This window comes from Crocodylus siamensis, chromosome 7 (genome assembly GCF_052110815.1).
Source record: "Crocodylus siamensis isolate JL-2025a chromosome 7, ASM5211081v1, whole genome shotgun sequence".
In the NCBI taxonomy this organism is placed as follows: Eukaryota; Metazoa; Chordata; order Crocodylia; family Crocodylidae; genus Crocodylus; species Crocodylus siamensis.
The window spans coordinates 88,851,402-88,875,945 of NC_143401.1; the positions used below are offsets into that span (position 1 = coordinate 88,851,402).

General features: G+C 45.8%; 1 protein-coding gene across 10 annotated transcripts in view; it reads left to right on the top strand.

Moving 5' to 3' along the window:
- The window catches only part of ABLIM1 (actin binding LIM protein 1), a 303,618-nt gene that overhangs the window by 170,598 nt on the left and 108,476 nt on the right, over positions 1-24,544 (top strand). For all 10 annotated transcript variants that reach the window (XR_016443660.1, XR_016443659.1, XR_016443662.1 and 7 more), the window contains 2 exons: positions 20,332-20,458; positions 21,721-21,814. Coding sequence is in view for 6 of the 10 variants with exons in the window: in XM_090058516.1 (XP_089914642.1) it covers positions 20,332-20,458; positions 21,721-21,814 (221 nt within the window). In the remaining 4 variants the exon portion in view is untranslated. The remainder of the gene's footprint in view (positions 1-20,331; positions 20,459-21,720; positions 21,815-24,544) is intronic.

The following is a 24,544-nucleotide window of genomic DNA, read 5'->3' on the forward strand; positions in this document are numbered from 1 at the left end:
GCTGGAATCTAAAGCCTAGAGCTGACTTGTTTCCATACTCTGCCAAATTTCCTTTTATGACCAGGTGACCTATCACCTGGACGAGGGAGAAGAGATTGATGTCATATATCTTGACTTCAGAAAAGCCTTCAATCTGGTATCCCCTGATCACGTCTTGGCGAAACTGGCCAGTTGTGGCCTTGGCTCCACCACGATCCGCTGGCTGGGAAACCGGCTCCGTGGTCAGACCCAGAGGGTTGTAATTGATGGCAGTCACTCATCGTGGTGCCCTGTGACCAGTGGGGTCCCTCAAGGCTCTGTCCTTGGACCCATCCTGTTCAACATCTTCATTAATGATGTGGACATTGGAGTCAGGAGTGGACTGGCCAAGTTCGCCGATGACACCAAACTTTGGGGCAAAGCATCCACGCCAGAAGATAGGCGGGTGATCCAGGCTGACCTGGACAAGCTCAGCAAATGGGCGGATGAGAACCTGATGGTGTTTAACACCGAAAAATGCAAGGTTCTCCACCTTGGGAGGAAAAACCTGCAGCATCCTTATAGGCTCGGCAGTGCTACGTTGGATAGCACTACAGAAGAAAGAGACTTGGGGGTCATCACTGACCACAAGATGAACATGAGCCTGCAATCCGATGCTGCGGCTAGTAAAGCGACCAAAATGCTGGCGTGCATCCATAGATGCTTCTCGAGCAAATCCCGGGACATCATTCTCCCCTCGTACTCGGCCTTGGTGAGGCCGCAGCTGGAGTACTGCGTCCAGTTTTGGGCTCCACAATTCAAAAAGGATGTGGAGAAGCTTGAGAGAGTCCAGAGGAGAGCCACGCGCATGATCAGAGGTCAGGAAAACAGATCTTACAATGACAGGCTGAGAGCCATGGGACTCTTTAGCCTGGAAAAGCGCAGGCTCAGATGTGATCTGATGATAAACTATAAGTTTATCAGGGGTGACCACCAGGATCTGGGGGAATGTTTGTTCACCAGAGCGCCCCAAGGGATGACGAGGTCGAACGGTCACAAACTCCTGCAAGACCGTTTCAGGCTGGACATAAGGAAGAATTTCTTTCCTGTCCGAGCCCCCAAGGTCTGGAACAGTCTGCCATCGGAGGAGGTTCAAGCACCTACATTGAACACCTTCAAGAGTAAATTGGATGCTTATCTTGCTGGGATCTTATAACCCCAGCTGACTTCCTGCCCTTTGGGCAGGGGGCTGGACTCGATGATCTCCCGAGGTCCCTTCCAGCCCTGATGTCTATGAAATCTATGAAAGTGGCTCAGCCCATTTTCTAGTCCTCTACTGCAGTTTCACCAGTGAGTACCGATGGGACTGGAACCCACAGCCTTCTGGTTTAGAGGTCATCCTTAAAAGCCTAAAGAGAGAATTTAAGTTATCTTTGAACCCACAGAAGTAGATTTTGCTTTCTCTGTGGTATTGCTAGTAAAGGTGCTTTAAAAACAAGAGTACCAAACTGTATCTAGGTTTGAGAATGAGAATCTGCTCAGTCCATTGTGTGATTCTCATTAAGGGGACCATAACTTACTACTTATCAGCCCTTTCCGAGGATTGGACCAATTTGATAACAACTCTAACTTGGTTTCAAATGAAAACCAGACATTTTAGAATTATGCAAACTCCCTTTCCAAGTTACTGTTCTAAGTTATCAACACCAGTTTGCATCTGGAAAGATGCATCTCTTCTAAAGAGAGAAGAGTAAGAATATATACTTCTAAAAATGAAGTATATATTTCTTACCAGCTTTCTCTCCCTTTGGAAAATACATAATTACATATTTACTTGAATCCAATATGTCTTTGAATTTAAGACAGCCCCCAATAATTAGGTTCTGTGCATGGAAAATGATAAATTTATTATAATTGAATTCTATGCATAAATTCATTAAGATTTTCCATGTACAGAATCTTATTATTGGAGAGACATCTTAAAAGCATCTCCCTCAAAGCAGTGGTGAGGATCAAGGACTAGACCCCCTACTCCTTGCTCCCCATAGGTGCCTGTTCCCTACCACATGCCCTCCCTGTCACCTGCTACGTGGCCCTCTTGCTACTTGCCCCCCCACCCAGCTTGTCCCAAGTACCTGTCCCCCATCACCTGCCTCCCCTGCTCTTGCACCCTCCAAATGGCTGTGCCTGCCTTCTTGCTGCCTCCCTTCTGCACCTTCCTACCACTTATCTTCTGGGCAGTAGCTCTAGGTTTGGGCAACTTGGGAGTGGTGGCAGCCCTGGTCCCACCCAGCCAGGGAGAGGCAGCAGCAACAGCTCCAGGCCTGTCCAAGTCAGAACTAGGCATACTGGAACTGAAGGTAAGCAGAGGATGGGGAGAGCCGACTGCGCAGTCTCCCCTGCACTCCCCCTCCAAGCTGAACAGTGGGGTTCTCCCCATGTGCCTCTCTCCCTTGGCACTCCCACATCTGCATGCCCCCTTCCCTGCCTCACAAGCCACCCCAGCACAGGGCAAGTGGTGGTTCAGCTCCAGGTTCAGCCTCGAGTCTGGGGCTGAAGCCAGAGTGGAGCCACTGCCTGCCCTGGGCTGGTACTCAAATCTCAGATGAGGCACTTCTTTGCTATGGTGACTGGGGGAAAAAACCTTGTCTTGGATTTGGGTAAATACAATATGTCTTCTATGCCAAAGTGTCCAGCAAGGCTGTTCAGAAAGGAAAACAAACATTTTGCTGAGTTGCATTGACTTGTATTAGGTGCCATAGCAAACTGGTGCGGGTGCAGGGGAACTGCTTCATTTAGCACTCCATAATGTGCTGGGTGCATTACAGTTCCAATAAGATGTGACCCATGATCAGAGAATCATAGAAATTAAGAGCTGGAAGGGACCTCAAAAGATCATAGAGTCCAACCCCACCCCGTTCTGGGCAGGAATATTGCTAAAATCAAACGATCCCAGCACGGTGCCTGTCCAGTCTCCTCTTGAAGACTTCCAAGGTTGGGGACTGCACCACCTCCTTGGGAAGGCTGTTCCAGATTATGGTCACACTTGCAGTAAAGAAGTTCTTCCTTACATCCAACCTGAAACCATCCTCTAACAGTTTATGGCCACTAGTCCTTGTCCTCCCCTGGGGTGCGCTAGTGAACAGTTTTTCTTCCATCTCCTGATATTTACCCCTTACATACTTATAGATGATCACCAAGTCCCCCCTCAGTCTTCTCTTCCCCAAGCTGAACAATCCCAGATCCCTTAGTCTTTGTTCATAAGATTTGTCTTCCAGGCCCTTAATCATTCATGTGGCCCTTCTCTGGATGCTTTCAAGATTCTCCATGTCTTTTTTGAAGTGCAGCACCCAGAACTGGACACAGTACTCCAGCTGGGGTCTCACCAGCACTGAGTAGAGAGGAAGTATCACTTCCTTAGCCCTGCTTGCAACGCATCGGTTAATACATCCCAGTACAGCATTGCACTGGCCGCTCATGTTCATTCAGTGATCAGCCATAACCCCGATGTCCCTTTCAGCCATCATGCTGGCCAGGACATCTCCACCTAGCCTGTATTCATGTTGCTGGTTACTTCTCCCGGATGCATTTATCCTTATTGAACTACACCTGGTTCCACTTCACCCACCTTTCCAGCCTATCCAGGTCTGCTTGGATCCACATCCTATCCCCTAGCACGATCGCTTTTCCTCATAACTAAGTATCCCGGGGGGGTCAGACAAAAGAGCCCTGAACCACACCCTGGGGACTCTGGGAGTGGGGGCCATGTATAAAAATACAGAAACAAAAAAACTACTTACCTGCAACAAGACACTCAGCCTTGCAAGAATGAAGAGGGGAGCCTGCGTGGGTTATAAGCTACATCTTTATTCAACTGAGAATGGCCAGTGACTTCACCAGCAATCACCAGCCAGCAGAAACAAAAAGGATCTCCGTGGGAGAGCAGGAGAGCCAGTGGAGGCTCTCTACACCAGCGGCGGCCTGTGCCCACACAGGGGATCTGGACAGAGAGCAGGAGAGCCGGTGGAGGCTCTCTACACTGGTGACGGCTGGTGTCTGCATAGGGAAAGGGGATCTGGACAGGAAGCAGCAACAGAGGTGGCAGAGGCTACTAGCACGGGCGGCATGGGACTTGAGCCCAGAGGACTGTGGGACGTCGGAGTCAGGGCGCTGCAGACAACATTGAGGGAGAACGGCATTGCGAGCCACACTGGGCAGCGTGAAAGAAGCGACAGCCCAGTAGAAGGAGCCGTAGCAGACCCAGGGGAGACGACGGGTCATTTCTCTGAGCGTTCCCTGCTACCTGGTACAGAAGAAGGGTTGGCAGGGACGGAGGCAAAGAAACTCCCCAGGTGGAGCGACAAGGGGACCCCATCAAACCCTGTAGGGCCGGTGAAACAACTCAATAGGCCGCCCAGATCCATATTTTGTTCCGTTCACTTTTTTCTTTTCCCCCTTTTGGAGGGGGTGTGGTAACAGGGCGAGCATGCCGCATAAGTTACGTCTCTTAGCCTAGAAAGGGCCTCAGCACGGGAAAGTGAATGGAGCAGAGGAATGCTGGCGTTGCGGCTTCCTTCTTTATTTTTTTGTTTTGCATATTCTCTTTGTTTATTTCCCCCAGCTTGAGGTACCCCGAAGCGGGTAGAGGCATGGCTTAGGCAACTAGTAGATCTGTGGGCCACCATAGGAGTAAATCACTCAGGACACGAAATCCAAGGGAGACATCGAAGTCAAGGGCACAGCTACACCGGAGGAATGGTCACCTCAAGATCTAGTGTCCCGCCAGAGACACTAAGGTTGGCATAAGGCTAGGGTGTAGGGGAAGTGGAGCCCCACAGATGGCCATAAAGCGGAGTACCCACCACTGAGGGACCTCCAGTGGCTCAGCCCCCGCACTGGTATTACGTTCAAAGTTGCGGCAGGTGTGTTTGGGGGTGGCCACCAGCGTGATATAGACCCACCTCAGGGGTCACACGAAATACCAGTACGTCTGTTACTGACCGCCCGAGTCAAGGCAGCACATGAACGGCTGCTCAAGGCCAGGTGGGCACACTTAGTATTGTCCACAAACTTGGCCACCATGCTTTCCATATCCTCATCTAAATCATTGTTAAAGATATGGAACTGTATGGGGTCAAAAACCAAGCCCTGTGGGATGCCACTCACCACCTTGCGCCAAGATGATACAGACCTGTCCGCTAGCACTCTTTAGGTTCGGCCCCTTAGCCAGTTCCCAACCCATCTGACCATGGGCTCTGCCAGCCCACATTCCCTCAGGTTTTTTTTTATAAGAGTGTCATGGGAGACCATATCAAAGGCCTTTTAAAAATCTGAGTACATGACATCAACCGCATCTCCCACATGTAAGCAGTTCATTACGATCATAGAAGGAGATGAGGCTGGTCAGACATGACCTGCCCCAAAAGAAACCATGTTGGTTATCCTTCAGTGTCATGCCTTCTGCTAGTCTCTCACAAATGGACTTCTTGAAATTTTTTTCCAAAATTTTACCCAGTATCAAGGTCAAACTGACTGGCCTGTAGTTTCCCAGATCCTCCCTCTTCCCCTCCTTAAAGACTGGCACCACATTGCCCCTTTTCCAGGCCATTTTCAAAAATGAGTGCCGGTTTCATGTCTGAGTGATTATTTGTGCATGTACATAAATGAGTTATGTGAATAATCCCACTGATTACATAGCAACATACTCGTCATATGTAAGACAAAAGCCAGAAGCAGCCAACAGTGATTCCTCTTATGTATGACTCTCAACAAAAACCATTCTGTGTAACAAAGCAGCCATGCTGACAACCAAACTAGTTCTTTTACCATTTCCTTTGTGAGTTTTTCTGTCTTTCTGGTTATATTCTTTTTAGCACTGTATTAAACACAGATGCAATCTGCTTCACACTGTCAGGATATTTTCTAATAAAAATATTGAGGTTTATAAATACATGATATTGCTTGGCACCTGTAGGAATGCTTTCATTTAAGCAGTTTCTATGTTTATTCATATTCTCAATGTTTACATTTTGCATATAAAAATAGTATATGCCGCCCTTCTCATTTACTAGATTTATTTTTTACTTGTGACCTTGCAAGCTACATGTGGATGGCAATGAGGTTTAAATTAAAAATGCACAAAAGCAGCAATTTAAATGTTTGATTAAATAGTACTGTCCTACAAAATTAAAGGGATTTTTATCAAAATTCTGCATTGAAATCTTAACTGATTTATTAATTAAGGAGCTACTATCTGTAGATAACGAATCCAATAGGTTTGTTTCTGCTGATCATGTACAACAAGATTTTGAAAAGGTAGATCTCATCCTCCCACACCTTTTTTATACATTGATCAAATAGGAAAAACAAGCTTTCTTCCTTGTTTTAACTGCCCAATAGTTGGTTAACTTTGAATGAACTAGTCATTGAAATGAGCTGGTTAAATAAACTGAAATGAAGAAAATATTCTTCCTGCATTGACAACCGGCAACAGCTAGTTTAGCTTTTCACCCAACTGGTTCCAGGTGTGTAGCCGTTGACTGTCTCAGTCCAACGGCTTGACTTTCTTTTCAGGTTTAGCGGTGAATGTTTGGGAACATCGTTTAATTTAATAAAAGCAAGACATTGGCTGCAGTAGTTCCTCTGCTTTACCTGTGGCAGGTTAGGGTGTTCGGTCTGTGTTGTGTAAAGGTTGATGGTAGTCTTAGGTAGAGTTTAATGGTTTGTATAGGATGGTTTGGATAGGGAAGATCCTAGGACCCTCCAGCAGGAGGCTGGACTAGATGATCTCTGGAGGTCCCTTCCAGCCCAGCTTCTGTATGATTCTATCATTTGGATGATAATGACACATTCTGTAAACATAGAATTAAATATAGATTGCCATCATTTCAAATTAATTAAACAGATTCATTTATAAAAAGAATGGTATTCTTTTCCTAGCCAGAGTTCTTTATTTAAATAAGTCATTTTTAATTTTTTTTAAGGCGTCAATTTTTTGTGTCTGCCCTTTTGCAGTGCCCTTTTAGTGCATGTTAAGAATTCAGTAGACTTGAAATTTCACTTCCCTCTTACTCCTTATAATAAAGAAAGCACATCCACGTGTACTAATGAGTACTAAATTCAAGGAGCTAATGTAGGTTCAAGCACAACTTCCCTTTCGGTAAGAGCCAACAAACTCTGGATTATCCGTACTGGCTAATGATTTATTAGAACATGCTGGCTAACATGTTTGATCTTTCCAAGTGACTTTGGTGTGCCGTGCTTGAGAAGGACACTTTCAAGGAAAGCTTTTCTTGATCTTGGAAGCATTTGTATCATTTGAATTGTTTCCTTGGATTAATTTTCCACTTGTAGCTTGTTCCCTACCCCTTTCTCTTCAGGGCAGCTGGGGACAAGTACATCTAGTTCTGCTTCTGCCTCTGTCGCTGAAACCTAATAGCTGTGGAAAAATCAGTTGATCAGCCTCAGTTTACACAGCTGTCAAATAGGTATCATGATTCTTAATCTAGAGTTGTGTTGTAAAACTATATTTAATTGCTTATAAATTGCATCAAGATTCTGCCGTGGACAGGCAAAGTATTATTTTAAACTAAATCCTGTCCAACAGGAGGCTGAACAGCAGGTGTCTTTACAACTATACCTTGTCAAAAATATTCATCTCAACAGTTTTCCTGGAATATACTCTGTCTTTGAAGCCAGCTGGTTTCAGGGAATGTGTTGATGGCAAAATAATGGAAAATCAAATAGGCTCTTGTTTCAATTTGCCCTCCTATCTTGACTTTTATATTTCATGTTGATTTTAATATGATACAAATGTATAATGGTTCAACCAAATAGATTAAAAAGTCCAAATGAAATATTTCAGAATAAATGACATTATTTGACATCATAGAAACATTTCCTGTCAATAAATGCATCTGAATCCACACGTTTTGAAATCTCCATTCCCCAAAATATTTTACGATTTGAGCATTTTGCATGAGCTTAAATGAAAACAGATTTTGAAATGTCAGAATTTCCTGAGAGATGCATATTGCATTTTTCAGTCATATCTACTTAAAGCAGATTAGGCTGGGCTCTGGTGACAGAGCTCTTTGGTGACTCTCTTAGGTTTCTGTCCATCTCACAAAAGCTGTTCTAAGAAGCAATTGCAGTCTTGTAGCCATGATGGTCCTGGGAATATTGTAAGAAGCAGGATTTGTTTGGTAATAGCTTTTGTTGGACCTTGGGAGAGATGTTAGACAAGCTTTTAGGCATAAAGGATGCTTGTACATATGCTGGGAGGCTGCTCCAATGTGCTGTAGTTACTTTGGAGCAGACTCGACTAACTGAGTCTGCTGGAGTGTGCCAATTAGTGTGCACCAGCCAACCTCCGTGTCTCGTGTATCAGCATTCCCACGCTTCAAAATGGCAGTGGGGGCGCTTTAAAAAAAGTCCGTCAAACGAGCTTTAGTTAAAATGCCCTTCCACCATTCTGAAGCGTGGTGATGCTAATGCACAAGATGATGCGGGTGCTTTAATTAATTGTTCAGTCTGGGTCTTTTCCCACTGCTGTGTGTTGAGCAAAGGAGACTTTGCCTCTAATGTGAGTTTGACAAGGTGGGAGGTCTGTTTGAAGGCTGGGGAGAGAGGGGGTTGGGAATAAGTGTGGCTGTCTTTAAGTACAGGGTATAACTGTTTAAAGATCTTTTTTATAGGTTGCAACATAGGATGCTATGCGACAACCGGGGGTATGCAGTCAATGGGGAGTTTATTGTGGTATTGCAGTAGGGGCGTGTGGAAGATTTGGGTAGCTCATTCAGGGATGCAATCAGAGATGCAGTCATTTTCTCTGGAGCAGTGTTCTTGTTGGGTGAGGGCAGTTTTTAGCAATGCCTTCAGAAAATAGGGTTGAGGGGACGGAAGTCACAAATGTACTGGACACTAAAACACTTGCACTTAACACAGACAAGGCTTTTATAGCTCATTACAAATTACCCGCTCCCTCTTCCAACTTCCCTGTGCTCCACAGGTGCTAATACTGTCATGAGTAGTCTCCTCTGAGCAGACTCAGAGGTAGCTGAAGACTTGGCAGTAGGTGTGTTTGAGACAGCCTGGCATTTTGTAGTTAGAGCCTTGCTGTCAACCCCCTCCAGTCCTTCACTAGCCTGGCTGCCAGGACCCTCGGTTGCTTTCTGCAGCCTGACTCCATACTGTGAAAGCAACTTGCTAACCCGGTTCCTGTTCTTATTGTCTTGCTGTCTCCAGTAGAGCCGTATAAAATATCCCCTCCTTGTTACTGCTCCTTTCTGATGCGCAGCACTCATGACCGTGACTGAGTAGTGACAGCATTCAATGCGGCCTTCTGCCGCGCTTCTCAGTACAGGGGTAGTAGAGGAGCCTTGTGATCAGGTAGGATTCGGGGAGGGAGGCTGGGGACCATTGACTTCTTCCATAAAGAAAAAGCAGTGACACTGCTTACTACTCTTTCCTTATGTCCAGGCTGATAATAGGAGATGGAGCAAGGACTAATTGTTTAGATGTTTGATAGTTCCTCCCTGTAAATAGTGTATAGACCTACCCTGTGTGTGCACAGTGGCTTTCTTTGACAAAAATGCATTTTACTCTGCATGCATTAAGCGTGGCATTTGCAGCCCAGGAGCCCTGATGTGGAACTTGTTACATCAAGGTTACCCAGGGCCATGTGGCCTCCGTACTGCCCTATCCCACAGGACTGTCCTCTCAGCAGCTTCATCTGGTGCAGAATGAGGAGCTCCATTACTTGGCTAGGTTACTTGATGGGGCAAACACAGATTGCATTAACTTTCTCTTTGTGTTCAGGAGCAATTTGTGACATTCTCCAAAACCCTAAAAGCTACATGGAAAACCACCTTTTCCTCTATCCATCACCATGGCATAAGAAGTCAGCTGATCTGTTTTTCCTAGTGTTTCTGACTCTAAATATATGGAGGATGCATGCAGAGCATTGGTCTGAAGGTGCCAGCTCACTGACCTTCAGAGTATTGTTTTACACCATGTTCACATAGTCTTTTGCAAGTGGGATATATTTATTTTTACTGAAGACCATTCTTTTAGTTCATTGATTCTCAATGAGAGTGCTGTTGCACCCTGGGGTGCCTTGAAATCCTTTCAAGGGTACCGTGGAGTGCCACACAGTGTTAGCATTGTTAGGTGGGCAAACGCAATATCTCTCACCCACTGACTCCTCAATTTACATCTTCACTGACTGCCTTTCTTGCATGCAGACCAGCTTCTGGCTTCTTTACTATTCCTTCCATCCAGGAAGAGCACACACTGACTGCAGATACTTCCTCAGCCCAGTGAAGGATATTTATACCCAAAAGCTTGCAAAGAAGTTTTCCAACTATTTGAGCTTGTCTGATAAACGATTAGATTTACCCAAAGAACCTTGTCTGCTTATGTCCTTAGACCAATAGGCTACAACCAATACGCCTGAGATAAACCCAGAGATTTCAAATAGGAATCCATAGTGTCAAAAACATCCTGACCTCTTGTGGTCTTTCTGAGATCTTTGCAGCATTATTTTTATTCCTGGAGTGAAAAAATGAGAGGAAAGAAAGCTGGCATTTTCCATGGGGTGTCTTGAGCCTAAAAAGCTTGAGAGCCACTGCTTTAGTTCCTGTTCTCATTTGTGTTGCACTGTTTCTGGTGCATGTTTGGAAACGATTCTGAATCGTGCATAAAAAACAAGTCAGTGAAGGCGGTCTGTGCAGGGTACTTTTTGGATATTAGGAGTCTGTCTGAAACCTGTAACCAAATCGGTGCCATCCGTAGGCCCCTTGCATGGTGGCTTTGTCTGGGATGCCAGCCCACAGATTGCTTTGGAGAAGTGAGCTGTGTTGTCCTGTAAACGGACATTACAGCCGGTGGCAGGACTAGTTGTGTCAGTTCAGCTCCTGGGAAAGGCCCCCCACAGATAAGGGAAGTTGTGTTTTTATGGAACAGTTGGAGATCAACTGTCACAGTCAGGAAAAATGCCAGAAAAATGCCATTCAGGAACCAAAGGAGGTCACTCGGAAAGAATGCAGGAGAAGGAATTAGTTGTTCCAGGCCCCGGGTAAGGTGGGCCTTGGATTGCTGTGTGTTATCAGGACTAAAGCCTTCATAACATTTGCAATTAAATATGGCTCGTTGCTACTGCCAGAGGTTAAACCTGTTTGGGTTATTGTTCTCCAAGCACAACAACAGAAGATTATCCAAGCTAGTCTGCAAGAGCAGAGAGACACGGTTTCCTGTGCTTGGGCCAGGCATTTGTTTTGTACCGAGAAACAGGAACTTGTCCGAGTGTCCCAGTAAGACCAAGCAGATAACGGTGCGGCCACGTCTGCCACTGCTGCAGCATCACCTTCACGTGGGCAGTACGAGTGACAGAAGCTCTAGAAACTCGGTGGTGATCCTGCACCTGATCCAGCCTTGTGCTCAGCACTTTGTCTGGGACGGCACATGCTTGGCTCAGCTTAGCGCTAGCTTTTAACAAGGAAATCATTTAAACTACTTGGACTATGAGCGGGGAAAATATGGCCTGTGGGCCAGATCCAGCTAGCAGAGAGATTTTTGCCTAGCCCTAAGTGTGGCCCTTGGCTCCAGTGGGCAGTGCTGGGGCACCCGCATCCTATGCTGGCCTGCAGCTCATCCTGGGATACCCACACATCCCCTAGCCCCACCAGCTTGGTGTGAAGCAGAGCAGCGCAGAGGCAGCAGCAGTGGCAGAAGCCCCAGTGAGGGCACTGCATGTGGGACCAGGGCCACTGCGTGGGGCTGGGCAGGGAGTTGCATCCAAGGCTGGTCTGCATGGAGACCGGCCCCAGACACAGCACCCTCCCTGGGGGCTCCCACTGCTGCCACTGCCCCCTACCACTCTGCCCCATGCCAAGCCAGTGGGGCTGCTGCTGCCATGCAGGCATCCTGGAGCAAGCTGCGGACTGGCACAGGACAGGGTGCCCCAGGGCCTCCCTCAGCCCTGGTCCCTTCCCTGGCCGGTCTGGCCACTGCAGTGGTGGGATGTGGAGTCACTGCCAAGTCCACACCCCTCCCTTCTGCGCCTGTGAGCTGTGTGCCCTGGGCTGGGGGAGGAGATGGGTAAGGGGGGGAGGGATGGAGGCTAAGTTCTTCCCAAGCCTCTTCCACAGGGCTTGCAGCTCTCCTCTCCCCCTCATGGGTGCTGCAGCCCCCCTCAGCAAGGCGGCAGCTTCCAGCTCTGCCCTAGTCCCGTGCTGTCACCACCCCAAAATCCTGGTCCCAGACACAGCTCTGGGGAGCCACGCGAACAGAGTATGTGGGCGGGCAGGTGGCGGGCTGTGTCTGGGACTAGGGCCAGTGCGCGGCTGGGGAAGGGCAGAGCTGTGATCTGCTCCCTGTCTGCCCCTGCCCATGGAGCCCATGTCCGTCACAAGCAGCAGATCGTGGTTCTGACCCGGTCCTGGCCCCAGCCCCAGCCCCGCGCTGTCACCACCCCACAACCCCTCCCTGTGATCCCAGCCTCACCTGCCCCTCCCACTCCTGAACACGGCTGTCCAGGGCCCCATCCCACATAGGGAGTTTTGGGGAGTTATCGTGGGAAGGAGCACGGGGGTGCTGATCTGGCTCACACCAGCTCACCAAAACAACCTATGTAGCCCTCGGGCCCAAATAATTGCCCACCCCTAACCTAGACTCTCTTAACATCTCTTTGGGCAGAACTCGGTAGACAGATGGGTGTTAATGGGGAATCAAGCTCCAGAAGGAAACCACGTCTCCTTCAAAAGCACTGGATAGTGGATAAAATGAAGTATCTGACGTGGAAGAATGCGGAAATGTCAGTTTTGGAAGGGAAAGGCATAGTGGGGGATCAGAGCTTTTGTGCTTGTGAAGAAATGTTCATCATCACAATACTGCCAAACAGACCCATGAGTCACTGAAGCGAAGGAGAGTGCTGTGACTCCAGGCTAATGTGTTGACCATCATCTGCTCATCAGTAGCTCATGGTCTTGATGATGATGGTAGGTGAATTAGTTGGCTTGCCAAAAGTTTCTTGTCTTTTTCTAAAGGTCCATTCATAAGATATATGATTCCAGATTACAAGCCGCAGGTTGAAGCTCCTGCGGCTGTTTCTAGGAACTCATAAGAACCAAGGCAGATGTGATATGAAAACCAGCGAGTTTAGGCAGGCAGGCTGGACTGAACCAGATCCATCCAAAAGAAACAGGTAGGAGACTCACCACAATGGGAAAGTCATGATGCTACGTTGGAGCAGAGACCACTTCGGCTCACGCAGCTGTTGTTTATCCCTTGAAACAGTTGGACCAGTTGGGATTTGGTAGATGCTGTGGTCAGAGGAAAGTAAACAAATCTTCAGCTTCCCTATAGCCCCTGCTGCTAAGTTCAGGACCTCTGACATCTTCCAAGTCCCTCTCTTTCCTATTTGCATCATCCCTTTTGGCTTTCTATGTAAAGAATGTGCTGTCAAAGATAGAAGGGGACGTTAGCAATGATTAGATGCATAGAGACCGACTTTGCATCTTGGTGCTTTTAATGGAAGTTTTTCAAGAGCAAGGAGTAGAAAGTCTGAGCTTCAAGGGCATCACTTGGGAATGTGTGACAGGATGGGGAAGGAAGGTGTTATAGTGCAAAAGGCCTGACGAGAAGTTTTCAATGATCTCTAAAAGAAGCTCACTAATCATGACTGCAGAGAGAATAACACTTGTGATAAATGTCTATCGTGGTCTATCCAAAGCAGCTTCTTTTAGAAAGACCATGTTCAGGTGTAACCCAAAGGAATTTCAAGTTCATTTCTTCATAGCCTAGCCAAGGGACTGGGGAAAAAGTTCTACGGTACAGTAGAGTGTGGTTTTATATATATCTAGATCTAAAACCATATATCTGTATATATATCTGATAGATGTCTATCTGTATCTATATACTTGTGTGAGTGAAAAATACTAAAAAGAATCAATAGCATCTAAAGGGAAACTGTCCACTTGAAAGCTGTTTGACAACACAGGTCCTTTCAGGCCTTATGTTCTCCACAGAGTACAGCTTGCCCAGATTTTCTAACTTTACAGTCATGTTTTCCCATGGTTTTTAATTGCTTTTTCTCTTTCCTGTTGTTCTGCAGAAAACCCACACAAATAGAGCAAACAGACTCACTCTGCAGGGTAGGAGTGCAAATCGCTAAATCCCGAATACTATCAAATCAGCCTAATAAGCAACCTGAAAAATGGGAAAAGAGCATTTGGCCCCATCCTAATCTCTGCTGGTTTCAGTAATCCACTGAAGGAGATACTCACCATAGTTACAGGTCAAAATGTTCAGAGGAAATGACCTTCAGCTTTTAAATTGCTCATCAGTATCAACCTGTCTTCTTAATTAATTAGGCATCATTAAGTACTGTGAGCCATTGTGAACATTGACTTTTCTGTTAAAAGCCTAACCTGCCAGGCCATTTCATTTGTGACTTGTTTCATTCAGTATTTGATCTAAGAAAGGGACCTTGTCAAGAGACTTTTCACAATTTTTAAAATCTCCTTGTTTTACTTGCCATTTGATGGTAACTCTTTGAAGCTGAATCCTGCCTCCCGCAGGAAAACTTCATTCCTCCTATTTTATGTGCACTGCTTTTTATTGTAGGATTTTTGCTGTAAGATCTCTCCAGAATGCAGAGCTGCCAGCATGGATCTGCTTCACATTTTTAGCAAAAAGACATGCATGCTCTTTGTCCTGACAAACCTTCCCCCACTTCTACCTGGGTGAAGGGGTGCAAGCTGATCCAATTGCAGAATAAGAGCTTTACACATTAGGGATGACCCCAAACCTGGATACAGGTAAACTGAGCTCATTGTCAGCTTTTGAGTGCTTGTTCTGTTTTCTGAACTTCCATAGTCCTTGTTTAGACCGTCAATTTTAAAACAGGAAACAGTCCTTCAGCATTGTGTTGCTCCGTGATGAAGTCGTCACCTGGACGAATCCATCCCTGTGCTTTATTAGCTGTATGAGTAGTAAGGGGAAAGTAGTCAGGCTTGAAGTGCCCCCAGGGACTTGCAGGAAATATCAGTAGTTTACCTGAGTAGATGAGATGCATATGAAAATAGAGCGATTCCAGTGCTGCTGTTTGACACTTGGTTCCCCCAGCAAACACAGACACACAAACACACAGTACATGTTCCTCTCAGTCCTTATTCAACAAGGTACATTGTGTACCTCTTTCACTGGGACCATTTGTACACTAAAAGTTACCTGTCTACTGAAGTACTTTTCTGTATTGTCCGGTGAATATTTTGAGTGAGTCCTGTAAACCTTGCTTGTTCCTTTCTTTCAAAATATGGTAAAAAACTGCATTTGAGGTTCACCCTCACTGGTGCAGTTCGGTGATAGGTTGGTACTTGCTGATGCCTTTGTACCACCTGTAATGGGGGATGAAATGGGAAGCCCTGCCCCTGCTCTTCCCCTTAGGCTCTCTGCCAGTGGGTGGGAGCAGCTTCAAGCTGGAGCTAGACATCTGTTGCCACAAACTCCTCAGGAGTGAGAGCAGCTTCTGGATGGCCCATCTGTGCTCCTTCAAGGCCACCCCTGTCAAACTCTCAGTGCAGGCACCTTGGTGGAGGGGAGGTTGTGCATTTAGCCTGAGTGGTGAGAGCAAGGCTCTGCCTAACGAATACTGCACTGACGTGGGGATAGAGGGGAGGGGAGAAGGATGTAATGGAAGGCAACTCCAGTGGCAATGAGAGCAGTTGTTTTTGGCATGCTCAGGGTTAATGCAGCTGTATCATCGCTGAGCCCACTGCCCAAGTCCTGCATGTGATGCAGGAAAGCTTTCCCACAGCTTGATTGCTGTTGATCTAAAGGGGGCAAAGAAGAAGAACCCACTTGCTTAAGTGAAGCAGTGACGAAGGAGCCGCCGTGCAGGTTGGGGAGAGTGATGCAGAGGCTGCCAAGGCAAACGCGGTCTCTCTTCAGATACTCACAGGCAAAGCGTCATAGATGGCGGCTCTTCCTTCATCACATTCCTGGTCTGCGTCTCTCTACGAGGCTGCCTGGGGGGCTGGGAGGATGGTGATCTTAAGCACACATCACTGTACAGCATCATGCTTTTCCCTTGCCCTGCCCCCATCTTGCTTCCTGCATTCAGAGAGACATTCTTCCTGTAAGGGTACCAGAGTTTGCTTTGCATTTGTTTTAGTTTTTCCCATATGTCAAGTGCAACACTGGTATAGACTGTTGTGTAGCTTCAAACTGAACTGGCCTAGTGAGAGCATGTGAAGGATGTGGGATAAAAAGTGGGGGTACAAGTGTATGAGCACTGGGAAGTGATGCGTTGGGCTTGCAGTATATAGACAGGTGCCAAAATGCCCCTTCCTAGCAGCATAAAGCTCCAGGACATGAGCTTTGTGTGGGGCTTTAAATGCAGTTGCACTGGAGCCTTGCCTCCGCCATCACTCCAGCCAACATGCTGGGCCTTTGCATATTGTTTCTTTCCACTAGCTCCCATAATGTGCTAGGCAGCGTACAAACATATGGGAATGCACCAGCCCTGCACTTAAAAGCTCACTTAGCTTCTGCTTCTCTGTGTTTCCCAAGTAGAGTAAATCCACTTAATCTTGGGTGCTGTAACATTAGTACCTTGTACTTCCATTACATGCTGGTATATTTGGTACATAGGCTGCAACAGAGCGTACCCTGTGCAGCTGCTGATCCCCCACGCTATGGTGACTTTTACCTAGAGACGATACGTCCATTGTAGGGGAACTGGCACATGAATGGCTTTTGTCCTAAGAATTTTAATGAACAAATGAGAATTTTCATGGCTTATTTTCTTTTTATTCCAAACCCAGTCTGTGTTTATCTCCTTTCTATTTTAGGAGCATTCCAGTGATAATTGCCAACTTTCCATATCTGTAAACAGCTGTTTCACTAGAGGAGATGCTTTAAAAAAAAACACGGCATCTAGTCTGGTAGGACTATTGACATACTTCATAGCCCAAGGAAAGTCACTCTGTCTGTGCTAGAATTTGAATGATGATGCTCATTCACCTTTGGAAAGCACTTGAGGACTGACAGAGAAAAAACCCTAAATATGAAATGCCATCATGGACTTTGTTATAGAAGTACACTATTTTTCAAATATGCTGTAGTCCAAAGGACAAACTCATAACACCCATTGAAATCAATGTGATCACAACCTCTCGGGATTTTGCCGAGTTTGGCAGAACAAAATTTCTTCAAAATTCAATAACAGTTTTTAAGAATCTTCTCCTTAACTTGAGCCCTGGGAAACATCTGCTTACCAGGTATCTGTGGATAATGTTAAAAGCTGTGAAAATGACTGTAGGGAGTCGAAGGGATTGTTTCAACTTTACCTGCAGTGCGGTGGTAGGATGAGAGCAGTGAAATCTGAGAACTCTGCAATGTTCAGGCCCTGCAAAGACGAACGTTATCCCTAGACCTAATGGCTAAAATTAGGAAGTTGATAAGCGAGTGCCTTTTGTTTCCTAAGCTCCCTGAAGTTAATGCAAAAATCCCATTTTGTCATTACATGAGATGCAGTGGTATGGCAGAGGGCACAAAGCTGAGAGCTGGCACACTGAAGTGGAAATGTGGATACCATCCATCAGTCTTTTCTGTTCCCGTATTAGCTTATTATGGTCCTACTTCTGCTCAGGATTTGAGAATATTGAATTGCAACCTGGTACCTTTCTTCTCAGCCTCTTTCCTTTACAGCTTCCCCTCCATCCCTGGGTGCTTTTTCTTGCCTCCTCTTACAGGTTTTCCAACTCTTTTCTCTCCAGAATCCCTCTGCCACCCAGGGGATGCTTAACTTTTCCACAGTTAAACCTGTTCATGGGTCCATAGCAGACCATTGTAATATGCTGTGCAAAAGGGCATGTTCTGTTCTCTTTCTGATAAGGAAAACCAACTTCCTTACATGTTGCATGCAGCCAAGAAAAGAAGAAACCTTTGCATAAAAATGTCAGCAGGTCTGCACTGTGTCACAGTTTCACTCTCTTCTAGCTTGGTTGCCTGTGAAGGTGGGTATCAGGGGAGAAAATTGTTGTATTTGAATGGAAAGGAACTGGAGCCTGGTCAAAATACTATAATTTTCTACAAGACACCCTGGCATCGTGAGAGATAAAGGGCACTCAGTGCCATAGCTCAGGACTCTCTTTGCTTGATTCCTGCTACCAAAGGAACTTGGAAACATTTGAAAACAAATCTCAAAATGAACCAGAAGAAATCTCATGAAGTTCAATAAGGACAAGTGCAGTCTTGCACTTAGGATGAAACAATCCCATGCACCAGTACAGGCTGGGGCTGGGTGGCTGGGCAGCAGCTCTGTAGAAAAGGACCTGGGGGTTACAGTGGACAATAAGCTGAATATGAGCCAGCAGCACGCCCATGTTGCCAAGAAGGCTAACGGCATCCTTGGCTGCTTTGTAGGAGTGTTGCCAGCAGATCAAGAGAAGTGATTATTCCCCTTTATTCTGCACTGATGAGGCCACATCTCAAGTACTGTGTGCACGTGCTGTGGCCCTCCCCTACAGAAAGGATGTGGACAAGTAGGAGAGAGTCCAGCGGAGGGCAAGAAACATAGTACAGGGACTGGAGCACATGACTTCTGAGAAGACTGAGGGAACTGGGTTTATTTAATCTGGAGAAGGGAAGACTGGGTGGGGATTGACTAGCAGCTTTCAACTCCCTGTAGGGGGGTTGCAAAGAGGATGGAGCTGGGCTGTTCTCAGTGGTGGCAGATGACAGACAGGAGCAATGGTCTCAAGTTGCAGAAAGGGAAGTTTAGGTTACATATTAGGAAAATCTTTCTCTCCAAGAGGTTAGTAAAACACTGGAACAAGTTACCTAGAGAGGTTGTGGATTCTCCATCCTTGGAGGCTTTGAAGAGCCATCTAGACAAGGCCTTGGCTGGGGTGATGTTGTTGGGGATGGACTAGATGAGGTCCTGAGGTCCCTTCCAACCCTAGCTTTCTGTGACTCTAGGTTCAGTGTGGACTCCAGAGATGGAACTGAAGTTCTTAATGCAAAGATCTCTTCTTTGCTTGGCTGCAGGCAACACACAGGGGAGTCGTAGGTTTCCTTATCGGAAAGAGAATAATAGAGCGTGCCCTTTTGCACACCATATATTATGACAGCCTGTTATGGACCCATGAACAGGTTTAGCTGTGGAAAATGCAAGCTGTCCTGATTAGCACAGCTGGGAAGATGTAATGCACCCCCCTACAAGCTATATGGCTCGGCTCCACCAGAGGCAACTATGCCCCGGGATAATTGGGCAATTTTCTCACATTTTCAAGAGCTCGCTTCTCTCTGCAGAGCCTGCTTGTTCGTGTGCAGCTGCCACAGTGTGGTTTTTGTCGGGTTTCTGTCTCAAGCCCGCGGGTCCATGGCTTTAGCTGAGAAAACAGTCTCTCCCCCCTAGCTGTGTGCTGCTTACCACCTGTGTCATTATTTAGAGCATTGCTGCCATCTGGAGGGGAGAACGAGAACCATGAGGGAGTGTTTAATTAAGCCAGGCTGTCTAATTATGTAACTTCTTTTGAATCCATAAGATTTTGCTGGTAGCAAACTTAGATCAGCACTGATTCCTTTTGCAGATACCCTTGTGAGCAAGGGGCACTAAAATTATTTCCTGCCAGAATTCAAAGTGTTTGCTGCACCTGCTGGGCTATCTCTGAATCGTGGTTGGTTTCCAAAGGAGAAACGGGTCTTTGCTGTTCTTCTTAGATGCACTCGTGGTGATGGAGAATGGATTTGTGGTCCTTTGTTTCCTGACCAGGGACTGGGAGCTATATGGGCTGCATGATTCTATGGGTCCATCTACATAAGACATTTACTGCACAGTTGACTAATTAGCTGCACAGTAAACATCTCCGTATCTGCACATCCACCCCTATTAGGCTGGAGTAATTATTCAGCAGCAGGATAGTGCATGTAAATACAAGTACTGTCCTGCTGTGGAGTAAAAAATGTCCGCAGTGGTGCATGTGTAGATGCTTCCTGGCTGGTTGGGGCATGGAGGTGCTTCAGTGCAAGGTTGGTTAGCCCTGCACTGAAGCTCCCTCTTGCCCCAGGCAGCCCCTCCACAGCACATTGAGCTGGGGAGGAGTAGTCGGCTTCACATGCTGCACATGAATAAACTGCAGAGCTTGTTGCTCCCAAATTAATTGCTCTTGGGTGCACGTTCAAATGGCGTGTCTGGAAGCAATTAACTCCGGAGCAGTAAGCTCCACCGTTTAGTCAGGCATCGTAATTGCATGTGTAGATGTGCCCTGTGAGTGGCATATTTTAATTGAGGAGAGGAGAGTTGCAAGGTTAGGAATGATTAATAAAGCTAAGTAACTGATACTGAATGTCTTTATTTCTTTACAGACTGCGCTGGCTGTGGAAGAGATATAAAAAACGGACAAGCGCTACTAGCACTGGATAAGCAGTGGCACCTGGGATGCTTTAAGTGCAAGGCCTGTGGGAAGGTTCTGACTGGGGAATACATCAGCAAGTAAGCAACTTCCTTCATCGTTTCTGCTGCATGAGTGCCAAGCCCATAGTTCTGTGAGCTCTCGTTGCAAAGCGAAGAGCTTCCAAAGATACCGCGTGGTAAAATTTGCCTTTGCTCATCAGCTTGTCAAATCCTGGTTCTGTGGTCCTCTGCTGATCTCCCTTCACCATGAATACCGAGGTTCACGCCCCGAGTGGGAGCAGAATATCTGAGCTGAGAGGCGTAAGGGAACTGTTTCCCTCTGAACTGACAAAAGCAAGTGGGATGCAATGGTTAACAATAACTATAATACAGAGGGGTGCGTTTGTTTTCTCCTTGAGCTTCTCCTGAGTCTCTGTTGTGTTTGCTAGAGACAGATTTTGGACTTTTTCATCTAAACAGAATTTTGCATATCAAATTGGGAACTTGAAGGGAGAAAACCACATGTCTCTTCCCATTGCTAGAACAGAGAACAAACACTGTGATGGATTTGACCTGACTTGCATCTGGATTAGAAGCTAATGAAGAAGAGAGTTATCAGCATACCCAGGTGTGGGGATAAGATCAGACAAAGTGCTATAGCTCCAAGATACAGAGAGCTGAGCCAGACTAATTTTGAAGCTTCTAATGAGGGAGAAAACCTCAGGACACATCAGAATGTGTTGCAGAGAAAAAACTTTCATTACTCATTGTAGAGGGTACAGGTAAAGACTGTGGAATCTATGAATAATAAACCTGCTGAAGCAATCCCAGTACTGCATGAATTCCTTAAGCTGACTAAGATATTTCCAATTATACCATGTCGAAAGCAACTCCACTTACCCTGTGATGTGACTGTGGTTTCTGCTTAGACTTTGGTGTACATTGGTATGGTGGACATTACCAAGGATGTATTTACTGGAAAGAATACAAGTGAAGCAGGGTCATGTCTGCGAAGGATACAATGTGTGTGTTGCTAAAGGGCCAGGCCAGATCCCCTGCCTATGTCTGTGGGTCCGGTTCCACTGTTTCCTGTTGCGTTCCATCTCCTTACACAAGCACAGAATCCAGCACATGGTTTGCACAATTTTGCTTGAATGTGTCCACTCCAAACGCTCAGTTCTTAGTGGACTAGATTATACTATAATTTCTTTATATCTGCAAACTAGCTAACTTGATTTTTTTTTCATTCCTTTTTTTTTTTTTTGCAGAGTGAATTTTACATTAAAGATAAGTGCCAATTGCAAGCCCTGTTAAAATTTGTTCATTAAGAAGTGCTATGTGTCAATTTTTTCCCCCCACAGAGATGGTGTCCCTTATTGTGAAAAGGATTATCAGGTTCTCTTTGGAGTCAAATGTGAAGCGTGTCACCAGTTCATCACAGGGAAGGTCCTGGAGGTAAGCATCATACAATCTGTAGCCCTACGAGTTAGATGTTACTTGGCTGGGCTTTGAATGAGCTCCCATCAGACTACAGAGAGCACAAATAATTTGTCCCAGGAGAGATTTTTGGGAACAAAGAAAGGCCTGTGTGGTTTGAAAAATCCCAGCCATCAAGAAAAAAAATCCGTGGTAGAGATCTGACCACCCTGATTTCTGTGGACATGTCAGTAAGCTGATAGTTCTTGTATTTTCTTTCTTTCTTTCTTTCTTTCTTTTTTTTTTTTTTGAGAGCTGCAAAAACTTCTAGCAAGTCTGTGGTTGAGGAGTTAGTAATTTGGGTGAGGATTAGAAAATAAGTACTGAAGGAGTCATCTCTGGGGACATAAATGTCCCCAGGATTATAGCTGTGGAATAGCATTAATAATACTCAGCTTTTGTTCTTTGGGAAGGAGGAGTTGAGACAAGGTGGTACAAGTGATATTGAGAAGGTAGTATAGGCTGGAGAGGACAGTGATTTTAGGTAGAAATGCGAAAGTACAAGCAGCTGTGAAGTTTTTTCAGCCAAACTGTGCTTCATCCCAAGTCATTGACTGTAGGATGGGGATCAAATCCTCTGGTCTGACGAAGCTCTTTAGAGACACGTTCTGCTCAAAATGCGAGTCTGGACTTCATGGCTTGGGCGCACCTCTGGCTTCAATGTTGCTTACTATTCAACTTGAAGATGTATTTGATTTTACTAAGCAACGTTATCGGTAAAGGGGGAAGCAGAAGGAACTCCATCGAACCTCTGGTATATTTTTTGAAGCGGCATGTAAGGAGCTGAACATACAGTACCCACAGTGAACAAAATGTGCATCCTATAGTGAGGCAGAGATGAAAGCAGTTGCAACCCACTGGGGAGTGTGTGTTATAGGTCCTCTCCTCTGGGCCCCATCTGCAGAGCATGCGAGTCTGTGACAGCCCTCGCTTAGAGGACCTTGGTGTGGGAACTCCAGCTGTAGCAGCCCCTCAGTATTTTTGCTCTTCAAGTGTCTCCTCCAGTCCCCACCCTGTAAGACAAGATAGCACCAATCACAAAGGATCTGCAAGCCACTGCTCTTGTCACTGATTCTTTTAAAATGCAGTAACTTTTTTTTCAGTTAGGTGTGCTTTTTGCCCTTTCCCCCTTTCAGTGTGAGCCTAATCCTTTTGGAGATCCACATGGCTAATTAGTGGGAACTGGATCTGTTCTCTCTTGTGCATGAAGAAAGCATACCGCTCACAGTTACTGGTGGTTTGCTTTCTGGTTTGAAAATATATATTGGCGAAGATGCTGTTGGGTTGAGAAATATGAAAGGGGAGAACTGATATTATTTGTCGGTTTAGACATTTTTACAAAAATTGTCTCCGGTGATTTCCCTGCTGTGACTGTGGAAGGGATGCACATGAAAGATGTACAGACCCCACACAGTAACTGAACCTGAGGCCAAAATGATGGGAGGAGAGACTGTTGGAACAGAGGTTGTCAGATATGGTCCCTTTGCCCCGTAGTGGTTTAGACACTGTCTAAATGCTTATTACAATGGCTGCAAGTAGAAAAAGACTGAGCTCAGGTAGTCTTGGCTTGAAAATGCATCTTCCTTCAGAAGGAATATACCTTTCTACAAGGACCTCGGGGCATACCTCAGTTATTAAAACCTCTTTGTGCAAGTTAAGAGTCTTGGGAGACCACTGAGGCACAATTCCTTTAATTCATGAGGTTGGTTTCTTAAACTTTTAATGTTGTCTCTTTGTTTGGCTGTTTATCATGATAAAAAAACCTTCCACTGAACCACAAGAGTTGGAAGGAGTTAAGAAGGTGCCAGAGAACAACATGCCCATTTGTCCAGGGGCAAGATCTAATATGCTACTGTTGATGGGTTTTGGTTTTTTTCCATGCAGTCTAACCCTTATAAAACCATGATGCCTTGATAAACCATAAAGAAAACATTTTAATGGCCTTTTGAATAAGTAAACATTAAGCATAAAATGGTCTTGGGATGCTTTTGGCTACCTTTTGCTGGATTTTCCTTTTTTTTTCTTATCTTTCCTGCCACGTCTGGTAAGTGTGGTTTTGCTTTAACGTGATCAACAGCATTTGGCTGTGGCAATACAGCAGGGGGCAGCAGCAGCCCCTGGCATGCAGCTACTATGACTATCTTGGGTCGCCTGTCAAAGTTGGATTACTAAGTACGATGTTCCTTCCTCCTAATCTGTTTAGATGAGGTTTAAAGTCCGGCTGCTGTCAGGAAGGTGTAGACGGAGAGGCTAAGAGGAGACCTTCGTGGAATAAGTAGAGCTGTCTTGCCGAACGAGAGCCATACATTGTCTGTCAAGAAGGGATTAGTAGAACGTACTCTAATGCTTTTAAACCCGCCTGGATAATCCACTAATAAAATTCCTCTGATCTCATCTCTGAAACTACAAGGGGAATGTACAATTTACGCTCTTCACTATAGACAGGACTTTAATTGAGTGATTTGATCAGGTGACACGGTAATTAGTAACACTCAGCACAACCTCTGTGCTTGATTCTTGGACCCTGTGAAGGTCCACTTTACTCCATCGTACGAGCACAGTTCTGTAGGGATGAGGCCATTAAATGAGTCCCGGACAAGAAACGTACTTTTCTAGACTATCCATTTAATACCTTTGAAAATCAACTGAAAAAACGGAGGTGAGGAAAAAGTCCTATGTTGGTGTCAGTCCTGAGAGGTTTAGCACATC